The sequence below is a fragment of the Cyanistes caeruleus genome, chromosome 2 (genome assembly GCF_971803275.1).
Source record: "Cyanistes caeruleus chromosome 2, bCyaCae1.hap1.1, whole genome shotgun sequence".
Lineage (NCBI taxonomy): Eukaryota > Metazoa > Chordata > Aves > Passeriformes > Paridae > Cyanistes > Cyanistes caeruleus.
In genome coordinates, this window is record NC_141702.1 from 40,127,622 (window position 1) to 40,151,907 (window position 24,286).

Below are 24,286 nucleotides of genomic sequence, written 5' to 3' on the forward strand. Positions count from 1 at the left end.
ACCAAAAATGGGGAAATGGGGCTGTGACACAGAAATTTAAAGGCTTAATGTGCTCAGTACAAGTAATCAAGTTCATGGCCTGAAGTGAAGGAGTCAAATGAAATAAGCATAAAAATATTGCAGTGGGATTAGGTCATCATCATAAGTTCTTCCCAACTGAAATTTCTATTCTATTCTATTCTATTCTATTCTATTCTATTCTATTCTATTCTATTCTATTCTATTCTATTCTATTTCTATTTCTATTTCTATTTCTATTCCATTCCATTCCACTCCATTTTGTCTTTCTATCAGAAAAATCTCCATGGACAAGATTCACAGAATTCTCTCAGATGTCAGTTAAGTATCTTTCCTAGTTTACTTTTCATTCTCTCATGATCTCTACTATTGAATATTATTTGTACATCTTGTATGCCTTAAATTCTTATAATCAAGTGTTAATATGTGTCATAAGTATGGATAAAGTCTTTTTTTCCTCTCTTAGGCCTTTGGTTCTACAAACTCAGCAAGAAAAAATTCAGAACTTTAACAATTGACTCATTGACTGGCATTAAGATTCCTTTGTAGATATTTGGAGTTATACTTTGTGTGCTTGATTTTTTTGCTTTGTTGTTTTGCTGTGTTGGCTGGAAGAACTCTGCTAAAATTTACCTGACATTCAGTTTAATTTCTTGTGTTTAGGGCTGTACAACATTCCATGTAAAGTTAATCAATACAAGGATTTATGAAACATCGAAACAGAACAGTCTAAAGGAGGAAATTATAGTCAGTTCCAGTTATTAAAGATTTCCTATACTAAATTTAGTATAAGAGAATCCTTATACATCTTCTTTTAGGGTATTTGTCAAGTGCACAGACTGAAGAAACAATTGTTGTTGGTTCCACTGCAATGTGTCTTTATTTGCTGCTTGCTATTTAATGCTAGCTGGAAGGAAGCAAACCATGTCATGTGGAGGTGAAATACTGATTCGATTTTAGTCACTAGCAGCTCTTCCATTAATTTCTTCTGAAATTTTACCTGATGTGCAAACCCTGTGCAATGGAAAAAGGAACAGCAAATTTTATAAGATGAAAATAGGATGAAAATATACATGACTTGGCATCCTTCCTATATTCAGTTGTCTCACACTGCAAGCCACATTAGGTATGTATATACATACATATTCATACATATAGGCATCTACAGGCATTTATAACAGGTATATATATAAAAGAAAGATCTTCATGTATCATTACCTAGTTTAAATGCAGGATTTGGAGTCAAATACATTTGTTTCTTTTCAGGATTAACAATATATTTGCTAATCTTGTTTACCTTCAATATTTATCAAAGACTTTTGCCTCTACTTTCATTTGTTCTCATGACTAATCAGAATGCTTTATACAGCAAATTTTATGAAGATATTTGTGTCTCAGAACACTTTGACTACCTAAAACTTATATAGACTTTTAAATATTTATTTTGGAGGACTTGAATATATTCACAATTCTGTTTTTTGTACTTTAGTTTACAAACAAAAAAAAAAGGTGTTTTTTTTAAAAAAATAAGATTTTATTCATATAATGAACTGTCCATCTACACTATATATATATGTGTGTATATATATATATATATACACACATGCATGTATATACCTATGTTTTTTATGTACATATGCAAGCACACACACATGTACCCTACGATGTTTGGTTACCTTATAATAACATTGAAAGTATTTATACCAAAACACTCACCTATCATAGTATACTTAATCTGTCTCTTTCATAAATCACCTTGTAAATAATATTTCAATACAAGAACATACAGATCTCTTAAGAACTTAAAAAAAATAAATTATGAGCACATGTCAGTTCAAGTCCAGTTACTTGGCTAACTTGTCCATTTCTGTAGGCACTGACCTGAAGCTAAAACACTTCATTTTTTTATTCTCTCCAAATGTAATCTGAAATCTTAATTAGTCACTCATTTTGCTTTTGTGAACAACTTCTCAAACCAAAAATTACTGTCCAGCTTCTATTGCTTCTCTTCAGTTGCCTAGCATGTCTCTGGTACTCCATGACACTTCAGTAAGTGAGTGGCTAATGAGTCATTAATGATTTAAAATATTTTCTCATGAAGTTCTGATTTGCAGACAGCTCCTCTTGCCTCTTGTCCTTCCTTCACTTACAAACTGGAACATAATGGGACTTATAAAGAGAAAATAATAAACAATAAAAAACGAATTTCATTGACATACAGACCCCACAGAAAACTAGCTTATACAAAAGGCAGAGTGCTCCAACTATATGTTTTCTTTTTAATATGACAACACTGTTCTGCACACTATTATTTTTAACAAAAAAAAGTTTAATGATGCAGAATATAATAACAAACCACAAACAGGAAAACAAGGTGTAGTTCAGTTCTCGTTGTCACTTCCTTCTATCAGACACTGGTCATCCGGCAAAAGGCAAATTTTCAATTGTTCCAGTTTGTTCATGTTAGTACTACCTATCTTCCTCAAAATTACTCTTTGTTTTTTTACAAGAAGATTCTTTGGAAACAATTATCAGCTGCATTGTGGAGAGCAACTTGTACACATATGAGCAAAACAGACATTTTATCACTGCAATTCATATACATTTACTATATGATATAGTTATAGCCTCCTGTTAATTGCACAACAAAGCTCAAGATAATAAAATATTTACTGTAGCCAAAGCTGGATTGCTTTTCAAAAGGAGTAATTTTGGGGTCAAGCAACAATCTTTTTCCTTCAGTCCTTGTTGGAAAAAAAAAATAAATAAAAGTCCAGTCTTTATCTACCTATGTTTCTATTTTTCAAATCTTTGTATTTTCCCTTGGGACATATGATATGGGAACCAGAGATAAAGAAAACAACAATAAAAAGAAAAAGATTATATGGTGGTGAACTTTTTCAGAGACCGGAACTGCAGAATATGTTGCGTGGAAATCTGTTTCTGGTGACATAGGAAATAAGCTGAGAAGTACTTAAAAGCGTTAACAGGGATGAGACCCTGTCTTTATAGCTGGATAGGATCAGGCTCCTTTTTGGGCTCACTCAGTATGTGCTGTAAGTATTCAATGCCAATATTCAAGACACAATCCTGTAATGTCATTACAAGGTCCCATCACAGTCACTTGCACATTTCCTTTGGCACAGCAGATTTTTTTTTGATGGGGGACAGGGTCAACAGTCAAGAAATCCCTGCCCTCTAATAAGACAGCAGGAGAAGAAAAACACTTGCTAAGCACTTCAGCTGTTCTCAGATTCATAAAAAACATCATGTTGTGGAGATGATAATGTTTCTTTTTCCTGTTGGTCAGCTGCTGGGAAACCTTTGGGAATTTACTGGGTAAAAGCTCCAAAAACTCTGAGGCACTTCTTTGACTCACCTTGGTAAAGTAGCTATGTCAGAACTTCTAGTGTCATATACACCATCACAGGCAACATTTCCCATTATTCTGGAGGGTGGGTCAGGAGCAGCTGTCCTCTCCCCGACATTAAAAATAAGAACAATGAGGAAGCTCTTCAGATCTTTGGAATGTTGATGGTAATCACAAAAAGCATGATGACGTAGACAGTGGCAAGACACTGATGCCCCCAAGTAAGGGAAGAAATTTGGGACCAGAGGACACAAGGCATCTGAATTACTCACTTTGGAAGTTTGGTTTGGATTTGTGCTCACGCACAAACCAGCAGCCCCTGGGAATCAAAACAGCACACTTCAGTTTGTGCATTATGGCAACAAAATCTCCCAGTTCTGCTCTTTCTCTAGTTTTGCACCTTTCACACTGCAGGAGAGTCTTTTTATCAATCTTAGTCTGTATCCCAACCTTCTTGCGTAAAGGTTAAAAAGAATGTATTGATTATACTGTGAAGTGTGCCAATGACATTTCTAAGGTTGTGTCGTACAAATCTATAGATAGCTAGGGAGTGTTCATGCTTGATCAAGTTCTTGTTATTACTGGGAGAAGCTCAAACCTTAACAGATGAAAGATGTTTTTCAAATTACCTAGCACTGTAAAATATTTTTCCTGATTCACAGCATTTTAACTTCCCCTTGCTCTTAATGTACAACAAATCAGAAGAGTCTACAGAAAGGAACTGTGATGAAATCCTGGTTATGGGTTATCTGTCACGAGATTCAAAGTAGTCAGTATTTCACTTCAGGTTCTTGATATAAACAAGGAATATAAATCTTCGTTTCTAAGCAAGCATTGATCAAGGTAGTGGTGTCAGATCTGCTCCCGGGGCCTTTTCTCCCTGTTTTGCAGCAGTCACATCACCCCTGAAGCTATTCTCCTCTCTGCTTCTGCAATGGACAAGGAATTCTGGAGGTCAGCACCCTACTTGACATGGTGCTGGATTCCCCCAGCTAACTCCTGACACCATGTCACGGAGTGAGCTGCTCTCCAAAGCTAGTATCAGAGGTGCAGCTGCTGCAGGGTGCAGCTCTACCCCACTTTGGGTCTTGTCAGGACAGGCAGAGGCAAGGACGAGGGAGAGGTCTTTTGTATGGTTTCCAAGGAGGTTTATTCAAAAGGAAGGTCCAGGGATGAAAGACACAGAAACTGGGAGAGCAGGGACTTTTATACAGCGGAGGTCCAAGGAGAGATGGGGGAAGACTGAGGAAGAGCACAGGGCAAGGTTCACAATCCATAAACCTATGAAGAGACACAGGGGGAGGGAACAATTTAAACAAACCAATGGGGCCTCGAGGATTAGGGGATTTCCAGGGCAGAGGGGCTGGGATAAAGTGGGGTTGACAGATTGGTGGGAGGAAGAACAGGGAATACTGCGGAACAAGGGGCAGGTTTGCAACAAGATGGACTGCTGAATGGGAGGATACATCTTGGGACAAACCAACAATACAGGGGAGAAATGGAACAAATTATTAAGAACAGAAACACACTGCAACACCTACTACTGTCTTACTGAGCATTAGTAGGTCCAGGAAAAGTAGCACTGGTGAAGATTGGCTTCTCATGGATTTGCATGCTATGGTCAGATCTTCCAGTGCCTCTCTGTGGAGCAGCTGTGACTGATGCTCTCCATGCCACTGAGGCATCACAGCACTTCTCCTCCCAGGCAAGATCTCTCATTTGACAAGGATTTCACTGCATCTGAAATTTTTCCCTCAGGTTGACATAAGGAGGCCTCCATTCTCCCAGCAGTCTATTTTTGTGAACTTTTTAGGAATCTTATGAGTATTAAAACTGCCAGACAGCTGAAAATCTTCTATAAAGCTTGTCTGGCCAGATAGATACATGTACAGAGACTGGCAGACACAAACACTTAAGACTGGTTCTGTAGAAAGACAAGTTACAGAGATTTAGACTTTTAGCACATTTGTGACAGTATTCCTCAGTAGGTATGCAGGCTTTAGTCACAGGAGCTCAGAAAATTTCATTAGCCCTATCCACCCTGGAACAGCTCTGTTCCACACGTTTTCTGTTGCTGTTACAAGTCATTCTGAAGCCTACTGACAAAAGGAGAGAAAACATGCAATAACCCTTCAAGGGAATAAACAAATCAACCTCCGAGTCTCAAATGAGTGCTGAGACACAGGTCTCAGGGCTGACACTTGACACTTGAGCTCCAGACTTTAAAGTCTGCTTTGCCTGTGTGTCAGCCGTGGTTGTGAATACCGAGAGGCTGAATGGCTTTCTTGCCGTCAGGAGTTGCGTACAAGAGCGGTTCAGTTCATGAGTCATTGGCTAAGCAGATGTCAGAATGCATGATATCTAAAGTTGATTTCTGATGGAAATGTCAAAGGAGGTGTCTCTAATGCTGAAGCCACTTCTCAGTGATGGCTTGCTACTGGTTCATAACTACTTTCTGCTCTGCTTCCATCTACCATGAAAGTTGCCGTGCTGCTACCTTGCATCTGCACTCAGACAGAACTAGACTAGATCCTGTTAAATGAACTGTATAAGCCAGTCACCTAGCCAAAACTGATGGCACACTTAGTGTACTGAAATGATCCATATTACTATTCCTTCTTCACGGGCTAAATATAAAAGTGTGGAAATACAGAGTATACTTTACACATAGGAAGGAGAACTCATGCCTTGTGATTTTTTTCCTAGCAGTGATTCTCTAAAAAAATAATGAAGCTACAGACATAAATTTGGCCTTATTCCTGCAACCCCGTCTCAGAATATGATGTCATAGAGTCAAGTTCACTAAGAGCCTGCTATGTGTGAGGTGTACAACAAGCTTTGATCTTGAAGATGTCTGTAAGATTTGCATAGTGTTTTTTCTTCCCATCTACTTAGAGGTGCATTCAATTTTCTGATCTTTTGTTCTCCATTTTTTTCTGTTAAATAACTAAGTACAACCTATAAAATATTTCAACCAGTTCAAGTAATAATAACAATTAATAATAATAATTATTACAGTAATAATGCTGTGGTTTGATTTCATACCTTTAATTTGGAGATCTTGAAACACTTCTTACAAAAATATTGTTATTACCTTCTCTTTATACATTTGGAGACCAAAACATAGACTATTAAAGTAACTTTTTCAAAGTCTGCAGAGGTAAGAATGGAACTAAATTTTCTTCCATCCTCATTCCACCCCCCATCCTAATTCCATAAAATATTGGCAAGTTATACAACAAACCATACATAGATCACATGTTCAAATATAAAAGGCAGAAGTAAACAAGCTGCAAGAATTGAGAAATGCTTCTCAGTAAATTATGTGTCAAATGCTAGGTTCTGTGTCAGCTCTACTAGACTATTTTCCCTGCTGTCCACAGAAATTTCCGTAGCCTAAGATCTTTTGCATTTCACCATATTCCAATTCCTTTTAAAAAATTCGCATATTTTTATCTGTTCTATCTGGAATTTAATACTGTGGAGTTTTTCCTCTGTCTGAAATTATCAGTTCATCACCTCTCAAAACAGTCACACTTGTAGTATAGTTATCATTTCATCTTGCAGAATGTGCAAAATGCAGACTGTGCATAAGTGGTAGGTCCTTCATCCACTTATTCCCTACGGTCTAGAATTTTTATTTTTTTTTTAAATTGTTTCAGATTTTTATTCAAATAAGTTTATGCATTTACCAGTATTTTTCCAAGCTTCATGACTCTCCCACAGAGACTAAACTTCATACACTTGATGTTCTTAGAGCTGTGTCCTTTCATCTTTCTAGAACAAAGCCATTTTGAAAATCTCTCAGGCTTTTTGTAGCTTTTGGTAATAAATCCAGGGGGAATTTTTTTTTTTTCTTCCCAGAAGCTCTCAGAGGGGTTTCAACTTGTATGAGGGTCTCACATGCATTGAACAAACTGTCCCTCCCCTCTCAATTAGGGCTCACTTTACTGAGGCTCAGGCAACATCTTTAGCTTGTTTTAGGGGAATTCTTAGTTCTGTACTATGCAGGGCAGATGCTCAGAGTTCAGTTCATGTGCTCACCAGGCGTTGCTTCAGGATAAGAACTTCTACACGAGGTCTCCTGGAGCTGTTAATTAGACAAACGTTTTATTGCTCGTCTTCTTGAGAGGTAGCTGCATATTGAGGGATCAAGGTGGCCCACTGCTGGAGGAACAGAGGCTGTCTTGTGATATTTAAAGTCCCCTGAAATGCTTTGGGCTAGATAGATCCCTTGTTGCCTTTCTGCCCCCACTGGTTTAGGGTCCTTTAACCCAAGCTTGTATAGGTAACAACACCAGGAAACTGAGGCTGCTTTGCCTTTTTTACATCCTCTGCTAGAACATACAGGCATTTGCATCCCTAGTAGGTATCTACATCTGGCTTAAATGAACAAGGGTATGTATTTGTGAGGTACACACACAAGTATGTAGTGAGATCATGAAGCAAATAGCATTACAAGTATGACTCTCAATATTCATGTCACACAGTGGTGTAACCAGCACTCCTGTTCCTGATGAACTTCACCAATATAGTTATAGGTCCTTTTTATTTTTCTACAAAATGGACTTACAGAAAGACTCAAAATATGCAAAGTCTGTATTCTAACATGTACACAGAGTTCAGGTCTGCATTTCAGTTGCATGAGCTGTTCGTGGTCTTATGTGCTGAGTTGTTAATTTAAGTGCTTACTTTGAACCCATTAGTTTTCTTTTAACCTTGATTTATTTATGACTAGATTAGGGTTCAATACCATGCAGCACTTACTGTGTTAAAGACTGAGTTTAGTGTAGGTATATCACTATGGCCCTAAAATGGCTGGATCCCTCAAGAGAATGTCATTGGCAATATTAAGATTTTGCTTCATGCAAGAAATAATTGAACTTGACCAAGTCCACTGGGGAGTTTGAGTTTGAAGGGACCTTTATAGGTTATCTAATCCAATCTCCTACAAGAAGGAGGGACATATTCATCTAGGTCAGATTTCTCAGAGCCCTGTCAACCTGACCTTCAGTATTTCTGGGAATGGGGTATCCATCTTCTTTCTGGGCATCCTGCTCCAATGTCTCACCACTGAGTAAAAACTTTCTTCCTCACATCTAATCTAAATCAACATCCTTTCAGTTTAAAGACATTACCACTTGTCCTATCACAACAGGCTCTGATAAAAAGTTTGTCCCCATCTTTCTTATAAGCCACCTTTAAGTACTTAATGGATGCAATATTGTTCTCCTGGAGGCTTCCCTTCTACAGGCTGAAGAGAATCCCAACCCCCTCAGCCTTTCCCCACAGGAAATGCCTTCTATCCCCTCCCTTATCACTTTTGTGCCCCTCCTCTGGACTCACTCCAATAGGCCAAGCTTAATTAAGAGCAAATAAGGTCTGTCTGCTTCCAAAATTTATGCATATGTTTAATAGTGCTTATATAAACTTTTAAGCTCTTGGTAACTTACATGCTTTTAGAATACAACCAGGTTATGTGGCTTCTAAACCAAAGCTGATTTTTATCTAAAACTATATGTCACGATAATAGAGACCTTTTTGAGAGAGTCTAATTTCAGAAAATTTCCTCCCCATCAAAGGAATGAGTGATTTGAGTAGGCATATGAATTCTATATATTTATCCAGATAAAACTAAACATCTTGATATCTTCAGGACAGCAGACGATTTGGAGGAAAATATGAGATTTAAATGAGCATGAAAAGGATGAAAGAGCGTGACTTTCTTTACACAAGCGTGTGAGTAATGTTTTAATCAGGGAAACTTTTTTTGAATAAGACCAAGTATTTAGTGTTGCTATTTATACCATTTGAAGTTTAGCCAGCAAGGCACAGAGGAAGGAGAACCACGATTCCCTAAAAGTCTCTTTCTTTTGCCCATCCCACCAAGTCCTAATCAATGTCACAGATTCAGTACCAGAAAATAAATAAGCTCCCAAAAAGAACACTGTAATTTTCCCAGAGGACTAAGGAAGGGGAAAGATTGCTGTGACTATATGGCACTGATTATTGGGAGATCCCTCTGATACAGCTGCAATTTGGTCTTCATACATGATTAGGGGAAAAAAAAAAGCTGAGTCAGATAATTATTCTCCTAAAATGTTAAGCATACAAAACCCCAGATCAGAAAATAATATGATGGGCTGGAGCATTTTTTTACAGTGCAATGTATCTGACACACATCTAGGCCACTAATTAGAGACAGACTCTTCCTATTGCAGTTGATTATAGGGTCTGAACATTAATATACTTTTGGAGTCGGAGGTGGAAAAGATCTCGTGAATTGCCAGCTTCTTGCCAATGCAGGGTGCTTCTGAGCTAAAGGATGTAACTGATAATGGATAACCTTTTCTGGGTTCTATTCTTATTTGCCAAATTACAGACAAGGAATAGGAAATAAGACTTGAGATGACATTTGAGCCATGAGTCTTAAAAAAAAAAAAAAAAAAAAAGATTATTAAAGACAACAACTGTGTCGTGTGGGAAAGGTCATGATTTAATTGCAAGATTGTGAAATCAGGATGCTAAGCACTGGGATAACAAGTTCGAGAGACACATTCAGTTAAATGGCTCAATAGAATAGAGGACATTATTTTTCATTTTCTGTGTAAAATAACCTTTCAAAACTCTTGATGAAAAAAAAAACCCAAACCTGATTTACCTGAGTAAATCTGATTTTTTTAAGTGATAAATTGCATCTATAAGACTCTTCAGAAAAAGATTCCTCTTATTTAAATTAACTCTTACAATTCAAAGCCTTCAAAATCTGATCCTGAAATAGTTGCCTTATCTTGATTTTATCAGAATCAATTGCATAAAGAGAGACCAGTGAAACCCAAGTAATTTTAGCAATAGTAGCTGAAGTGAAATAACTGATTAGCATGTAGAGGGCCATTGTCAACAAACATGCTATTATTCAAAAAGACAATACTATACCTGTAATTATGAAAGAATACTATATTCTGAAGAAAAAAATATTTACCATACTTCAATATGAAGATAAAGGAAAAGTTCTCAAGATACTCTTTGCATTTAGGTAGCTTAAAAATGAAAATGTAAATTCAAACTTGTAGAAGCTGGACTGGCACGATATGGGACTGAGCTCCTCAATTTGTCCAAAGTACATATATCTTGAAGGCAGTGCAATTTTCCATAAGCTATCTTGTCAACATGTCTCAATCCTGACCTGCTTATGGCACCTCCAGAGAGGAGCACACTATTTAGCCCCCATGTTCGTTCAGTCCTTGGCTGAGCTTGCCAGTTAGTGTCCCTGAAGAGGGAAGGGCAGCTTTTTGGTGTGGACACCAAGTGTTGGACCACTAAGTCATGCCTCAGAGTTGTTTGCATTAACCAGCCTTCCTCTCAGTTTCCTACCGTGATGTCTGACATCAGTTTTGTCTCTTTACCTACGATGACGATACGAAATAGCTGAGCTCTCTCACATTCTAACTTGTGAAAACTGTTGGCAAGTGTTGATGTATGTTTTCTTAATTATGACTGCCATACACCTCCAATTAGTCATTACATAATACAATCTGTTCTGTATTTGATTTGGACTAACAGATTCTACTATTGTGGACACATATACGCACCTAGAAAGATGGATAGGCCCAGTGCCATGGAGGTGATAGACTGCACGATCCAACAGCAATCCCTGTGTCATTCAGTCTCCTGTTGAGTGTGAATTTAAATCATTTAAATCCTGAATATTTCTGTCCTTTGAATATTATAAAATTCAAATCCTTTAAGAATTTTCCTTTAGAAAAAAAAAATATGAATAAAAAACAAATTATAGGATTAATAAACCAATTGTTCACTTGCTTTTAAAAATCCATCATGAATTTTCTAAATCTCAAACTGTTTAGTTAGGTTTTAGTTTTCACACTTGATGTGCTTGATCTTAAATCGTTCAGTAATAAAATAGAAAAATTACAAATCAGCCTGGTTAAATTAGAATATTCATAAAGTGAGGTGCCGTAAGAGAGTCATTTACTATCTTAGAAAGTTCACTTATGCAGTTCAAACAGATGAAAAATACTCCTTAATAAAATATAGCGTATATATCAGGATCAGCACCAAGCCTTTTCTACATCCAAGGGATTTTATGCATCTCTGGGTATTGAGAACAAGCCTCTACTAACGTCAAATTCCATGAAAGTCTTTTAAACTTCTGGACATGATGACTGAGGGAGTAGCTGTTCCTGGTCCAGTCCAAGCCAGAAGAGAGGCTGAGCAGGCGAGCTATCTGCAATCCTAAAATTAGAGTGAAGCATGCCACCATCTGTCATTTCCACCTTACCTTATGGATGTTAGGATGATTGACTCTTAGAAAGTAAGTACTGGTCCTGAGTGGGACTATATATAGGAATATTTTAGATATTTATGCATTTAAAAATTGTTGCTTTTAAAATTAAACCTTTTGGTTTTCCAGATTCACTTTTGCATGGCTAGATGGAGGACAGACTACAAAATAATATCAGAAAACATCAGGAAACGGATGGAAGAAATTGTTGGAAAGCTCAGAGGTTCAGAAGATCCATTACACCTGTTTGATGAGGAAGCTGTGCCTCTAGGACTTGTTCACATCCTTTCTGTGAAAGGCCTTTCACAAGAGTAACCATGTGGAGGATTTTGCATATCTCTGGTCATTTTATAAAACCTTTATTTGGAAGGCAAGAGAGAAATAGTCTTTGGTGCTCTTTGGCTTTTCATTTTTTTGACAATTGCACTGATGTTATATCTTTTTGAAGTATAAAATATACGTAGGAAAAATTTAATTTTTGAAACCATGGAACGAGCTCAAATAGGTCAAATTAATAGAGAATTCTTAAGCCAAAGGACATCACAATTCTGTTCAATCTTCATCATTTTCCAAGTGTCCATACACACCAGACTCACCAGACTCTCCTTTATTAGAAGACCATCATCTGGAAACAATATGCTGCAGGACTATAACAGCAGACTTAATTTATCTTCCAGAAACTTTGCTGCAAACAATAGCACAAAAAACTGGTGGAACACAGACTGTCCATAGTAGGTGAAAGTGAATATAGAGACCCTTTTTTCCTTTCCTGTTCCCTCTAATGTTCAGAATTTAGCTGAAATATAAGATTCATTGACAGTGGAGTCAGGAGGAGGGCAACTTCTGCATCAAAATAACTTGAACTATGTTTTTAAGTGTTCGCACTACAAAAGTTCAAGCTTCTAGTTATAGGCAAGACAAATCTTGAAGGTCTTGAATAGCTAAACTGAAAGTTACTTTTGAGTTCAAACTGTTCATAAATCAGCCCCCTTTTTCTCAGCTCTTTTTCCAATGCATTATGGGTTGGAAAAACAACCATCTACATCAGTATACTGCAGATTTTGTGAGCAGATATTTTTCAAGTCAGATCTCACCTGTTTCTTCAGACCACTCTGTACCCCAATCACCGAACTTAGAGTATAAGAACAGTGTAGTTTCATGAAAGAATGCTTATCATGGTTTTATAGGTTCCCATTTTGGATACCTTGGCAGCTTATTTAATATTCAGTTTGTCTAAGTTTCTGCTTTCATTTCAGCTTTCCCATTTTTAAAAGGCTGTTTAAAAAATGAAAGCACTGGAAACAACTTTTCATCATTTTTAAGAATTTCTTCATCCTGATATCAGACAGTCCCTCCCTTTCTAAAACACCCCATTCCCATCCTATCTACAAATGTGCATCTAATTTTCATTCTTCAAATTTAGTTTTCATATGTCATACATTTTGGGAGTCCTAAAGGACTGCTTTTGAGAAAGTTTTTTTTTTCTAGTGATCCATTAGAAGAGATAAGAACCAATGACTATGCACATTGAGGTTATTTAATCACTGACCCTCTAAGGTGTAGCAAGGAGCTTGAAGCTGGTGCTTACTGAAGGTAATGTTATCTTTTGGGCTATGGTTTTGTATTTGGAATTTAAAGTAGACCTCATAAACAGATAACTAAAAGAGAGGACAAATTTGTATCAGAATGGTCCAGATCAGCATTACATGAATCCAAATCTTAGTCTGTTTGCAACTGGATAAAGGCCAGAGCATTATATGGAATGAGGCATCACACTTTTTCTATGTCAGGAATATATTTTTACTATTATCGTTTCCATTGTCTAAGAGTACACCGTTCAGGTCATTAGCATGTTTCCAGAAAGGGAGTGCTATTATTTCTGAAAAGATATGTCTAATATTTTTATTGCATATCAGTCCACATATTGCTGAATAGTATATACATGAAACTGCAATGGAAAAAGAGAATATCTCGCTCTTACTGTCTCTGCCTCACATACACACACAGACACGCTCATGCATACAGACACACACAAAAGGAAGACTTTGGCCTCCAGCTTCTCAAATTATTCAACTTTTTTTAGCAGAAATGCCAATAAGCTGAAAAACCCTGTAGCCACAAAAGGATGCTATAGCAGGAAAAGGGAGAGGTGAAAAAAGGAGTATCTGCACTGTGACACCATACCTGGGAACTCTAGGGTGCAAAATACAGTCTCACACTGTGAAAAGCAGATCATCAAAGCAGATTCACTAAATCACCTTCCACTAGTAAGGACACAGACCAGGCACCCTCACCCCATAGCAGCCAATAAGCTCCTACCTATTTGTAATGCTGCAAACACAGTTAGCAACATATTTGTTAGCAGGTGTCACTGTGATGAGAAGAGCAGACGGCAGTCAGCCTGTAATTATTGTGTGAACCCAATAGGCGTTACACACTTCATTTTGGAACACATCACAGAATTCTTTAATAGCTGGCCTGATTATTAGGATCTTAAGTTAATTTGTGCAGAATGTTATAAAAGTTAAGCAAGAAGATATTAACATTATACAAATGAGCATGGTTCTGCCTGTTAGCTTGAACATACGGCAAGAAACAGAATGACACTATCCAACACTGCAAATTTACATTTAACAAAATCGCTAAGTAACAATTTTACAGTCATCTTAATTTGCATCACTAAAACCTGGCAGCATTTCACCCAAAATGCATTAGCAGGAACTATTTATAAGATCAGTATCAAGGTTTTCATATAAAGCCAGTGAATTAATATGATTGTTAGAACAGTGCTTACATGGTGATGCCTAACTTCCCTAGAAAAGTACAGTTAAGGATCACCATTACCGCTCCATGAACACTTCTTAAAGCAATTCATAGCAAAATGACTATGAAAAGGTAAATTCTGGTAGAAAGTGACAAAATAGAATCCAGCTTCTGAGGGCAATCAAATATCATCATATTGTTTACTGTCTAGGGTGTAAGCATAAGCACTTCACAGTGGGGATGTTTTTAATCTATATTTGCCCAACATGGTGCAGAGAAGCCACAACTTACATTGATCCTGTCATTGTGTTTGTGCAGCAGGTGCAAACTGATAGGGGCAGGGTCCTGATTCCTATTTCTCTCTCCATGTCTCAGGAATCAACCTCCCCTCTAGATCAGGTGCTGCTTTTCTCCCCAGTGCAATGGGAGAAGAAGCAAAGAGATGTTGCAGACCTAGGTCTGAGCATGGAGCCAGACCATAGCCGGAGGGGATGCACCAAAATATGGAGACAAGAAACCTTTCCAGATCCTATAGTTTAAGAAATATATTAGTATCAATAATTGATTTAATTATAGAAATTTAGTTATCTTTGCTTTCCTTTGAAAGAGTGATATATTCCTATAAGGCCAAAATTTCCTCTCAGATCTGCTCTATAGATTTTAATTACATTAATCTACTATACTGACATACGTGTTTTCCTTTATACCAGTTGGCAATCTGTATACCTAAGAACATTGAAGCAAACTGCTATCACGTGGGTTTAAAGAGAATTTTGCCGTCAGATTAAATAAAAAAACCAAAAACCCCATGACAAAAAAGGCTGAGTTTCTGACAGAGTACACCACTTGTATGCTGCTTTATATAATATGAATAATTTATATTGCTAAAAGTGCTTCCCCTGAAATATGGGTAGAAGCGGGTAATTGCCCATGGATAATACTTTATATATTTTGTAGGAGGAACATATCTCAGCCCAAGAAAATACACTGGCACTGGGGCACAACTTTCAGATATGAATGACTCAATGAATCATGAATGACTATGATTTTCTTGGGACCTAATGGTTTAACACACACTTAAATACATAACAAATGCATGAAAAAGCCTAAACAATCTAAATTGTGTAGCACAGAGTGGACTGTGAACTCTTCTGTGTACTTCGGCTGCTTGGGGTTTAAACAATAAATGACTATATAGGTATGGGGGCAGCTTTTATCTGGCTGATGGTGGCATCCATCTCCACTAGAAGTTTATAAATCTTTCTGAAATCTTCCTCTATTGCTCTGTCTTAATAGTGACATGCAGTGGCTGCAAGGTGCAACAGAGGTTTAAGAGAACAGTAGTGCACAAATAAGAACATTTAACATGTGACAACATATCAAATTGCTATACCACACAGCAAGTTTCCATAGACATTGTTTCTACTGGTGTTTAAACAGCTTTGCTGCTCATTCACACCTCCATGCAATTGCACTCAGAGAGTACTTTAATAAAAAACACATCGTAACTCTGAGGCTTTTACGGACTATGCCATAGAATTGCCTGTGTTCCAGGATCTGGTCCAGCACAGGACAGCGCCAGAGAGAAAGCAGCAGGTAAGGAATGTTCCAGGAAATATCTAATGGTTTTGTATGCTGAATATTAGCCTTTGAATCAGGTGATCACTTTGCAGTTGTGCAGGGAATAAAGTTAGCCTGCTTCTCCTTTGTGCCCCTCTCATCAATTGCTCCCCTTCCACAGTGACTCCATTCATGCCTGCTGCTCTTGCTGGAGTTGCCATCTCCTGGCCTCTGCTTTTTTTGACACACTCATCTTGGTAAACTGGGTAGAATTTCATTTTGCAGAAGCTCTGAATCTCCTGTGGATTGGTGGTTTAGGCTAACAAACCTAACAGTGTCTGAAAATTAAATTGGTTGTGCTGGGACTAACCCCTTTAAAATAAGGAATGCATAAGGCAAGCCTGTTTTCTTTGTCTGCTTTAAGTACCAAAATCTGTCTAAAATGTGGAGCTTGATCAATCTCTACTCTTCCTTTTCCTGTCCCAGCAGATATTATTTCTGTCTAGTTAATGGTACTTCATGTTGACTCCCCTAATGCTGGGCATACAAACATCTGATTTTCCTCTGGACACATGTTCCTTCCAACATAAAATGATATTTAGATATAATTCTAAAACTTCATGTCTATCTGCAGCAAGATAAGGCAGGATATGAGCTGAAAATAAAGTAACTATTAAAAGCTTGAGGAAAATAGGTGTTAATGAGTTGATTATAGTCCTAAGGAATGTGGAGTAGCAAAAAAGTCTTAATTAGGTGCATGCAGTCCAGCTACGTCCATCTTCCGGCAACAAGAGAGAGAAAAAACAGAATATACAAAGCTATCTTTAGGAATCATTGTCAGTTTTACTGAGATTAGAAGTGTATTATCTGATAGTCATATCTGCATGCACAGTCACACTATGGAACACAGTTAAGGTGCTCTGTCTTGTTTCATTTCTTAATTTTTTGACACCATTTTTAAATGCAAATATAATTTTGACATTCCTGTGGCTATAACAAAAATGTACTTTTTACTTTCCTGAACCTTTTATTTCTTCTGTGTATCTCCAGATTTAATTTTTCAGGTTAAATTGGGAAAAGGTTTGTTTTGTTTCTGTGAAGAAAATATATATTCCAGGAGCAGAACTGTCTTGGTTGATACGTTATGCATCCATCAGCTGGGTTACATGGACTATGAGTCAGGGTATAATTCTGCCCTGTGTCAGCGTTTTCCTTCCCAAGTGCTTGAGACTGTGCATTGCAGAAACATGCTTCTGGGGAGAATACTTCAGAAAATTCTGCTAACTCCTTGGTTCCTTCCATCACCACTATGTCATATTAGGAGGCACAAAGTGACATCTTGATATATTGCTTATAGCCTCATATAAGGTAAAGTCTTATTAGAAAGTAATAAAAGTGACCTCCTGCTTTTTTGTCCATAATCTTGTATTACGTTAGGATGGAAAATCAGAACTGGTTATGTTTGCCATTATTTTGTTGTATTTAAAATAATACTGTGCAACACCAAGGTTGGAGTTTGAAAAATGCTAAGAAATAACACTGTCTGGAGCAATGTATAAAATATTGATGAAAATAGAAATGACAAACATACTTCCCCATGGTTCGTTTTGGGTGTGTCTGATGAAGAAAGCAAATAAACTCTCTGCCTTCCTTTACAGTGTTTTTCAGCTTAAGTAGGCACAATGCTCAAAACATTGTAGTCTTAAAAAAAAAAGGAAAAAAAAAGGTTGGGAAACATTGTAAAAATCAGTTTAGTTTGGAGTGAAATGTGGCATGCAAGTTATTGTGCTCATGACCTGCATAACACCACTGAGAGTAAAGGTATTATGTTAATAAGTGATAAAAACCCTGTGCCACCTTAAACGAGCTTTCTCTGCTACAGAAAACAAGTCATATCTTTGAAGGAAGGGTTAGGTCTGGAAACTCATCAGGAAATGTGACTTAAAGTGTAATGTAAATGAAATGTTTTTTACCTACTTAACTTCAGAAATGTCTATTATTATATCTATACAGGCCAAAAAAATATATATTTAATTTAATGCAATTAAAGTTTAGCTTGTCCTATGTTAGGGATGTTACTCTAGGGGGAACAAAACTGGTAGCGATAGTGAAATTACAAAAGTTGTTTTATGTCACATTAGTTAACATATGCAAGCTTATTTAACATGTGGACCACAAATAAGTGTAATTATATTAAAACAAGGATCTGTAGCTCAGAAGCAATAAAAATAGACTAGGTTGTATTATTAATTCTTGTGTTAAGGGTTTTGAGCCATGTTGATTGGCCTGAATTTTTTGATTTTGTTATGGTACAAAGGGATTGTTTGAAGTAATTTGTCCCCGAGAGAGGCTCACAATCCCAAGCGGGTTTCAATTCAGCAAAGCAAATCTAATTTTGTTTGCTTTATGCAAACCAGAAGGGGCTGTGGTTCATTCTGTTTTCACTGGAGGGGAAAGGCGCACTAATGGGACCTGCTGAAATGCATGCATTGCAAACATCATACCCCTGCATATATTAAATTTAGCTATGTGATGCACTGTGTTCATCATCTCATTGTGTACACAGATATGCTTTAGAACAAAGCCTTTAATAGTACAGGAACCTTACTACATTATGCCAACACACTATTGTATTTATATTTAATGCTACGACTGGAATTTCTTTCCTTGGATAAAGTGTATTGATATGTCGTCTTTTTTTCCCTCCTGTTACTTGTTATAGTAGACAGTATACCGAGGACATTACATGCTTGAGCTTCAAGCCATCTGAAGATTAATTATATGGAGGTCTCATAATGGTTTTTAATTTTCCCTTTTTTACAGCCCAGAGTTAAATAGGAGACATGTTCAGGATCTGATTGCCAAAAGAGCAATAATCCCCAATCCATCAGATCGAGGCTGGAAGATAAATGATGGGGAATAGCACCTGCAAGACAGGTAATGCTCCAGACAATAACCACTGCTTTGACAGATTGCTACCCTCTCCGCAGAGTGGCTCCTTTTTAGGCTTTCCAAATGCGGTATTTATATTGTGTAAAGAGTGCACCAGATCTGAATAAATGCTGGGTACAGAAGAAAATCCATTTCTCTAAGAGCCAAGGAAAATGTTGCCATTTATTTCACTGGGAGTCAAAGTGGGCCACTAAAAAAATTTTTGATGGCAAAGTTGAAGGATGGATAAACTTATTTGCATATAAGTCACATTATTTATTTATTGGATTTTCATAATAGTGCTATGGTTCACGTGGTGTTGCTCAATTTTTTCCAGGGTGCTTCTGTTTTGAAAACAATTTCAATATTGCATAGAGACAGACACATCTCAAAACCCTTCAATTTGTCATTAGACATTTGGCTGCTTGCCTATTTTGCTGATAATATTGCAAAACTACATTAATTTATTGAATGATTTTTGTGAATCAGTTCACACAGAATTCAGAATGACACTTGTCATGCATCATATGATTAACTATTAAAAGCATAGGTTTACTTGTTATGCTTATTGTGTGGTACAGTTCAAAGTTTGCTTAAGTGTGCAATTTAAATTCAAAGATAGGTCAGGAATAATGATTCTTTCCCTTTTAAAGTTGCTTCACAAAACACTCGGGAATATTCTTCCCAGTTGTGTTCTGTGTGGCCACTTACCATTTTCTACAGCTACTTTTCCTCCTTAATTATTTGTAAGATTTGGAAATCAAAAAATTTTCAGTACACTAACACAAATATCTCTGTCTCAATCCCCAGAACCCTGGGCACAGGCAGGGTTGATGGGTCTTCCTGGGCAGAAGGACTCCTCATAAACAAGTCCAGCTACAGAGCATGGGATCAGAACCCTCCTCTGTGCCACTTACACAATTCAAAGGGTGTGACTGCACTCCTGATAGAGAGAAAATGCATGCCAATATTTCCTAATCTAGTAAAGCCACTGAGAGGTAATGCAGACAGGTAAGATTTTGTTTGTGTGTTATCGCAGAAGGGATATTTGAAAATAAATATGTTCTCCATCACTGTTCCTGCACATTCCTTAACACCTAGGTTAACACACACAAAAGTTTGATGCATCCTTTTCTGCTGGATTTAGGCAAAAATTGAGATGTCGAGGTAGAATCAGGTTCTAGACAAACAATACTATAATGGGAGAGGTCTCTCTCTCAAAATGGCTATTGCTTGATTAACCAAGTAAATGTTCAAACTAAACAGAAACTTCTCAGAATGTAAGAAAATAGAACTTTAAAAGGACAAATAGCTGAGAGGGTGTTTTAGAAGGTAAATCCTTTTGAAACTGGAGGGAAGACTGTGTTGGGCCCTGCTCTTATGATAACAGAGAGGGCCTGGGCCAAGACATTTCCATGGTGTAAAGCAAGACAGGGAATCTGAGTAGCATAAATCGGTACCTGCAGGTCAATATTGCTCTTCAGAGCTTCACACTTCGACAGAATGACTTTGAAACTATTTCTATTTACTCCAGATGAGGATCTGGCCTGCAAAAAGAATAAGTACAGTTTAAATGGTTTTAAAAAAAAGTGCTCTGATCAAAGTACTTTTATTGGCTGAAGTTATTGAGCAAATATTATCTAAAATAGAGCTTAGAATAAGAAATGAATGTTTGTCATAAGAGCTTAAATTGAGATAATTTTACAGAAGGGGACTGGGGAAATGTTGAAGTTACCATCAATTGCAGTCATAAAGTATTTTCATTGCTAAATATGATTTATTACTTGCTTTTATTTTTTATCATTTCTCATTTATATTGGACTAACCACTTTACAAAAATTAATAAAATAGTGCATACTTTTAGAACCTTAAAGGCTAACTGAGATGAACATAAAGAGAAATGAAGGGAAGGGATGCAATGTCACTTCAATAATGCAATACATATAGCAAGAGGCAATCCTTGCTCCAAGGGGTCTTCTGTATGAATAGACGAGGCAGATAAAAGAGCTAACATTAATTCCTCCGTTTATGGAGGGAGAACTGAGGCACTGAAAAATCGAGAAACTTACCCAAATTGACAAAGAAAGTCTGTCTGAGGAGACACTGAATCCATTTTCTTCATGCTCTACTTCAATACCTTTCCCACCCCAAAGGCTGATGTAAATTAAAATAACATAAACTTTATACAGTCTGAACTATTCATCAAGATCATGTGGGGCTGAACCTATTTCAGCTTATTCTTAGTTGAGGGTCTGGTAGAGTAAGATGCTCTATTAATCCCTGGAGTGAACTGATCTAGACTATAACAAATGTTAGAGTCCAATTCTGCAAATGATAACGTAGTCTAAGATATCTAGACAGCCTTGTTGATATTTGATCTATGAACAGGCTTACAATTAAGGACTTATGTATGTTTTATTTATTAGCCATGAGTTGTTAAGAAATTATGATCTATTACCCGCACAGGTCACAAACAAAATTCAGTCATATCTATAAAAATGTATTTCTATCTTTTAGAGGTGCTTGAAATACAGAATGAGTAAAAGCTAAATTTCATAGGTTTCTTATTTATGTAAAAGGAGTTCAAAGGAAGGTTTTATTTGCATAAACTAGTAAGATGTTCATCTAGAGGACTTCAGGAGCCTTAATTAACTTAAGGAATGGCTCAAAATAATTAGAAGAAAAAAATTAATTTATTTTCAGTATATTTTTTCTTACATTGTGAATAGAAATAAGTTGGAAAGGTATTGTAAGACAAAAAAAAAGGGTTCGAACTTGATCTACATCAGATAAAAGGACTTCTGTATTCTGGGTACATCTCAGGATTAATGTTTTCCAATATTAATCTTTTAATATCTACAGATTAATATTGGAAAGTCTGTTAATATTTTCCAATATTTTTTAAAATCCAAACAGCTCATAGAACCACCATAGAATCACTGAATGGTTAGGCCTGGAATGGTCCTTAAAGATCATCTAGTTCCATTGTCCCTGCCATGGACAGGGCACCTTACACTAGACCAGGGTGCTCAGGGCCCCATCAAGTCTGGCCTTGAACAGCCTCAAGGATGGGGAGTCCATAATACTCCTGGGTAAATGTTCCAGTGCCTCACTGTCCTCACAGTAGATAATTTCTTCTAGTATCTAACCTAAACCTATGCTCTGTCATCTTACAGCCATTTCCCAAAAAGATGAATAAAAACCAAATATAGATAAAGAATCTAATTAGGTAGAAACAACTGCTCATAAACAAAAATTTTTAAAAACCCTGTGCATGTGAGTTCTCTTTGCTAGATCCTCTTTTTATGAAAAAAAAAATAAAGTAAAACTTCTTTTACAAGTAATAATATCTGCTTTGATTCTATACAAAAATAAATAGAGATAGATAGATAGATAGATAGATAGATAGATAGATAGATAATAGATAGATAGATAGATAGATAGATAGATAGATAGATAGATAGATAAATTTGTGCTATTGATGCCAAAGCAAAATACAGAGCTTGTCTGTATTAATGTACTTTTTATGCCTATTCTTGTTGTTCTCATTGGAAATTGTGCTACAGAAGGAGCTTCAGAGTAAAACCTTTAGATTTTCTGGAGAACAGATTCTATGATGCCCTAAAAAATAAATAAATAAATACAAATCCTCTAATACAATGTTGCATAAGGAGTTGGATCAATATTTGGCTTTTTTTCTCAGGCTTTTAATTTAAGAGATTTTGGGTGACATTCAATGAAGTATTGCTTCTACAATACCTACATATTGAAAACAATAAAATCATAAAAGTTGAAGAAAACACTAGTCCAGTGTAAATATATGCTTGCTCCCTTGTGTGACAGTTCCCATAGAAAAGAGAGAGCATGAGCAATGTCACTAGCCAATGCAGCTAAGTGCATAGATAGATAGATAGATAGATAGATAGATAGATATTTGTGTGTGTATATGTATATATATATTGATATACAAGAAGCATACCAGGGCTCTAAATGAATGTTTCATAGGCCTGGCACTTGCCCAGATCAGGACTTGCTAAGCCATTGTCACAAAGTTTGTACCTTGATTAACACAAGGTCCTGATATAATGTCATCTGTTAAATTTTTTAATAAATTTGATTTTTTTTTTTGGTTTGGTTTGGTTTGGTGTTTTTGTTTTATTTTCTTGGAGGAAAGATGCTGAAGTGTTTTTTGGAATATCTGCACATTGTTAGCACTGCCCAAGGGCTAGTGGTGTTTGTACTCTACGTGCAATGCACTGCATGGGATTTTATTGTAGCAATTATTGTAGTTCATTAACTTTATTACAGCTGGATTAAAATAAAATTTGGTTTAACAAACTATAAACTAATAAAACCCATATTGTTTATTTAAAATGATAACAAAGAGTCAAACCCTTGGATCATTTAAAAGGACTGACAGAAGTTAAACTGATCTTCAAGAAATGCAAGAAAATGCCCTCCTCAAATGGAGGCTGCTTTGCCTGATGTTCCTTATAGCACATCACCGTGTTTATGCAAATATTACTTTCCTGCCTTAACCCTGTCTTCAGCTCTGTGCTATCTATTTGGGGACTCCAGCTTCTTGAGACGATGTGAGCCTCATTCTGCAGGACCCCTGTTGAGATTTGCACATCCCTGCCAGTTAGAACAGGCATGAGGAGATCAGGCAACCTGATGATGAAGGCAGACTTGAGCAAGCACCACGGGACTTGAAGACAGACAGACCTAAATGCAGAAAAGTAGCAAGGGACCTCATTGGAGTGATGGGGAAATCACACCTGCTTCTTTCTTTTCAAATGTGTCATTTAAACTCTTGGCTTTGATTGGTTTGAGAAATGGACTTGGAGGGTGATCAGACTTAGCAGCACTTGTGCCAAGTTCCTCACTTGGCACTTGTCTCCTTAAGGCTGCCAACATTCTGCTGAGGCTCAGCTAAGTATGTGTACCCTGGAGCCCCATGGGGTCCTCTAGGCCTAATCATTTCCACTTATGTTAAGTGTCTGGGCCAACTAAAATGCTATCAATATCTTCTCCAGAGGCTTTTGTATGGGCACACAGGAGCAACAGGAGATGGCAGCTGGGAATACTTGGAATGAGCACCCCACTTCACCCTGGAACTTCTACAGAAAAGGCAGTCAGTTACTTTAAACAAGTATCAGAAATATCAAATAACATCTAGGAGTTCACCCAGTTGGAAACTAAAAAGATGTTCCTCATGTCAGAAATGTTGCCCTTCCAAATGCTGGCAGCACCCATGCATGGTGTATGAGGTACTGCACGAGATTGTCATGAGAAGGGCAGGTGCAAAATTAGGATGATGAAGATTGCTTCTGATATCTTTC

The 24,286-nt window shown here is 37.0% G+C and overlaps 1 protein-coding gene across 11 annotated transcripts in view; it reads right to left on the reverse strand.

Annotated features, from left to right (window-relative positions):
* Positions 1 to 233: 233 nt before the first annotated feature.
* LOC111925700 (uncharacterized) overlaps positions 234 to 24,286 on the reverse strand; it is a 57,347-nt gene continuing 33,294 nt past the window's right edge. The window contains exons 5-9 of one of the 11 annotated variants that reach the window (XR_015283038.1): positions 20,405 to 20,491; positions 13,875 to 14,021; positions 12,287 to 12,375; positions 10,981 to 11,059; positions 4,515 to 7,478 (exon numbers count right to left, since the gene is read on the reverse strand). Coding sequence is in view for 3 of the 11 variants with exons in the window: in XM_086876604.1 (XP_086732730.1) it covers positions 12,352 to 12,375; positions 20,405 to 20,491 (111 nt within the window). In the remaining 8 variants the exon portion in view is untranslated. Of the gene's footprint in view, positions 2,188 to 2,326; positions 7,479 to 10,980; positions 11,145 to 12,286; positions 12,487 to 13,874; positions 14,022 to 20,404; positions 20,492 to 24,286 lie in introns of those variants that run through there. The other 10 variants (XR_015283043.1, XR_015283036.1, XM_086876604.1 and 7 more) reach the window with 10 other exon arrangements.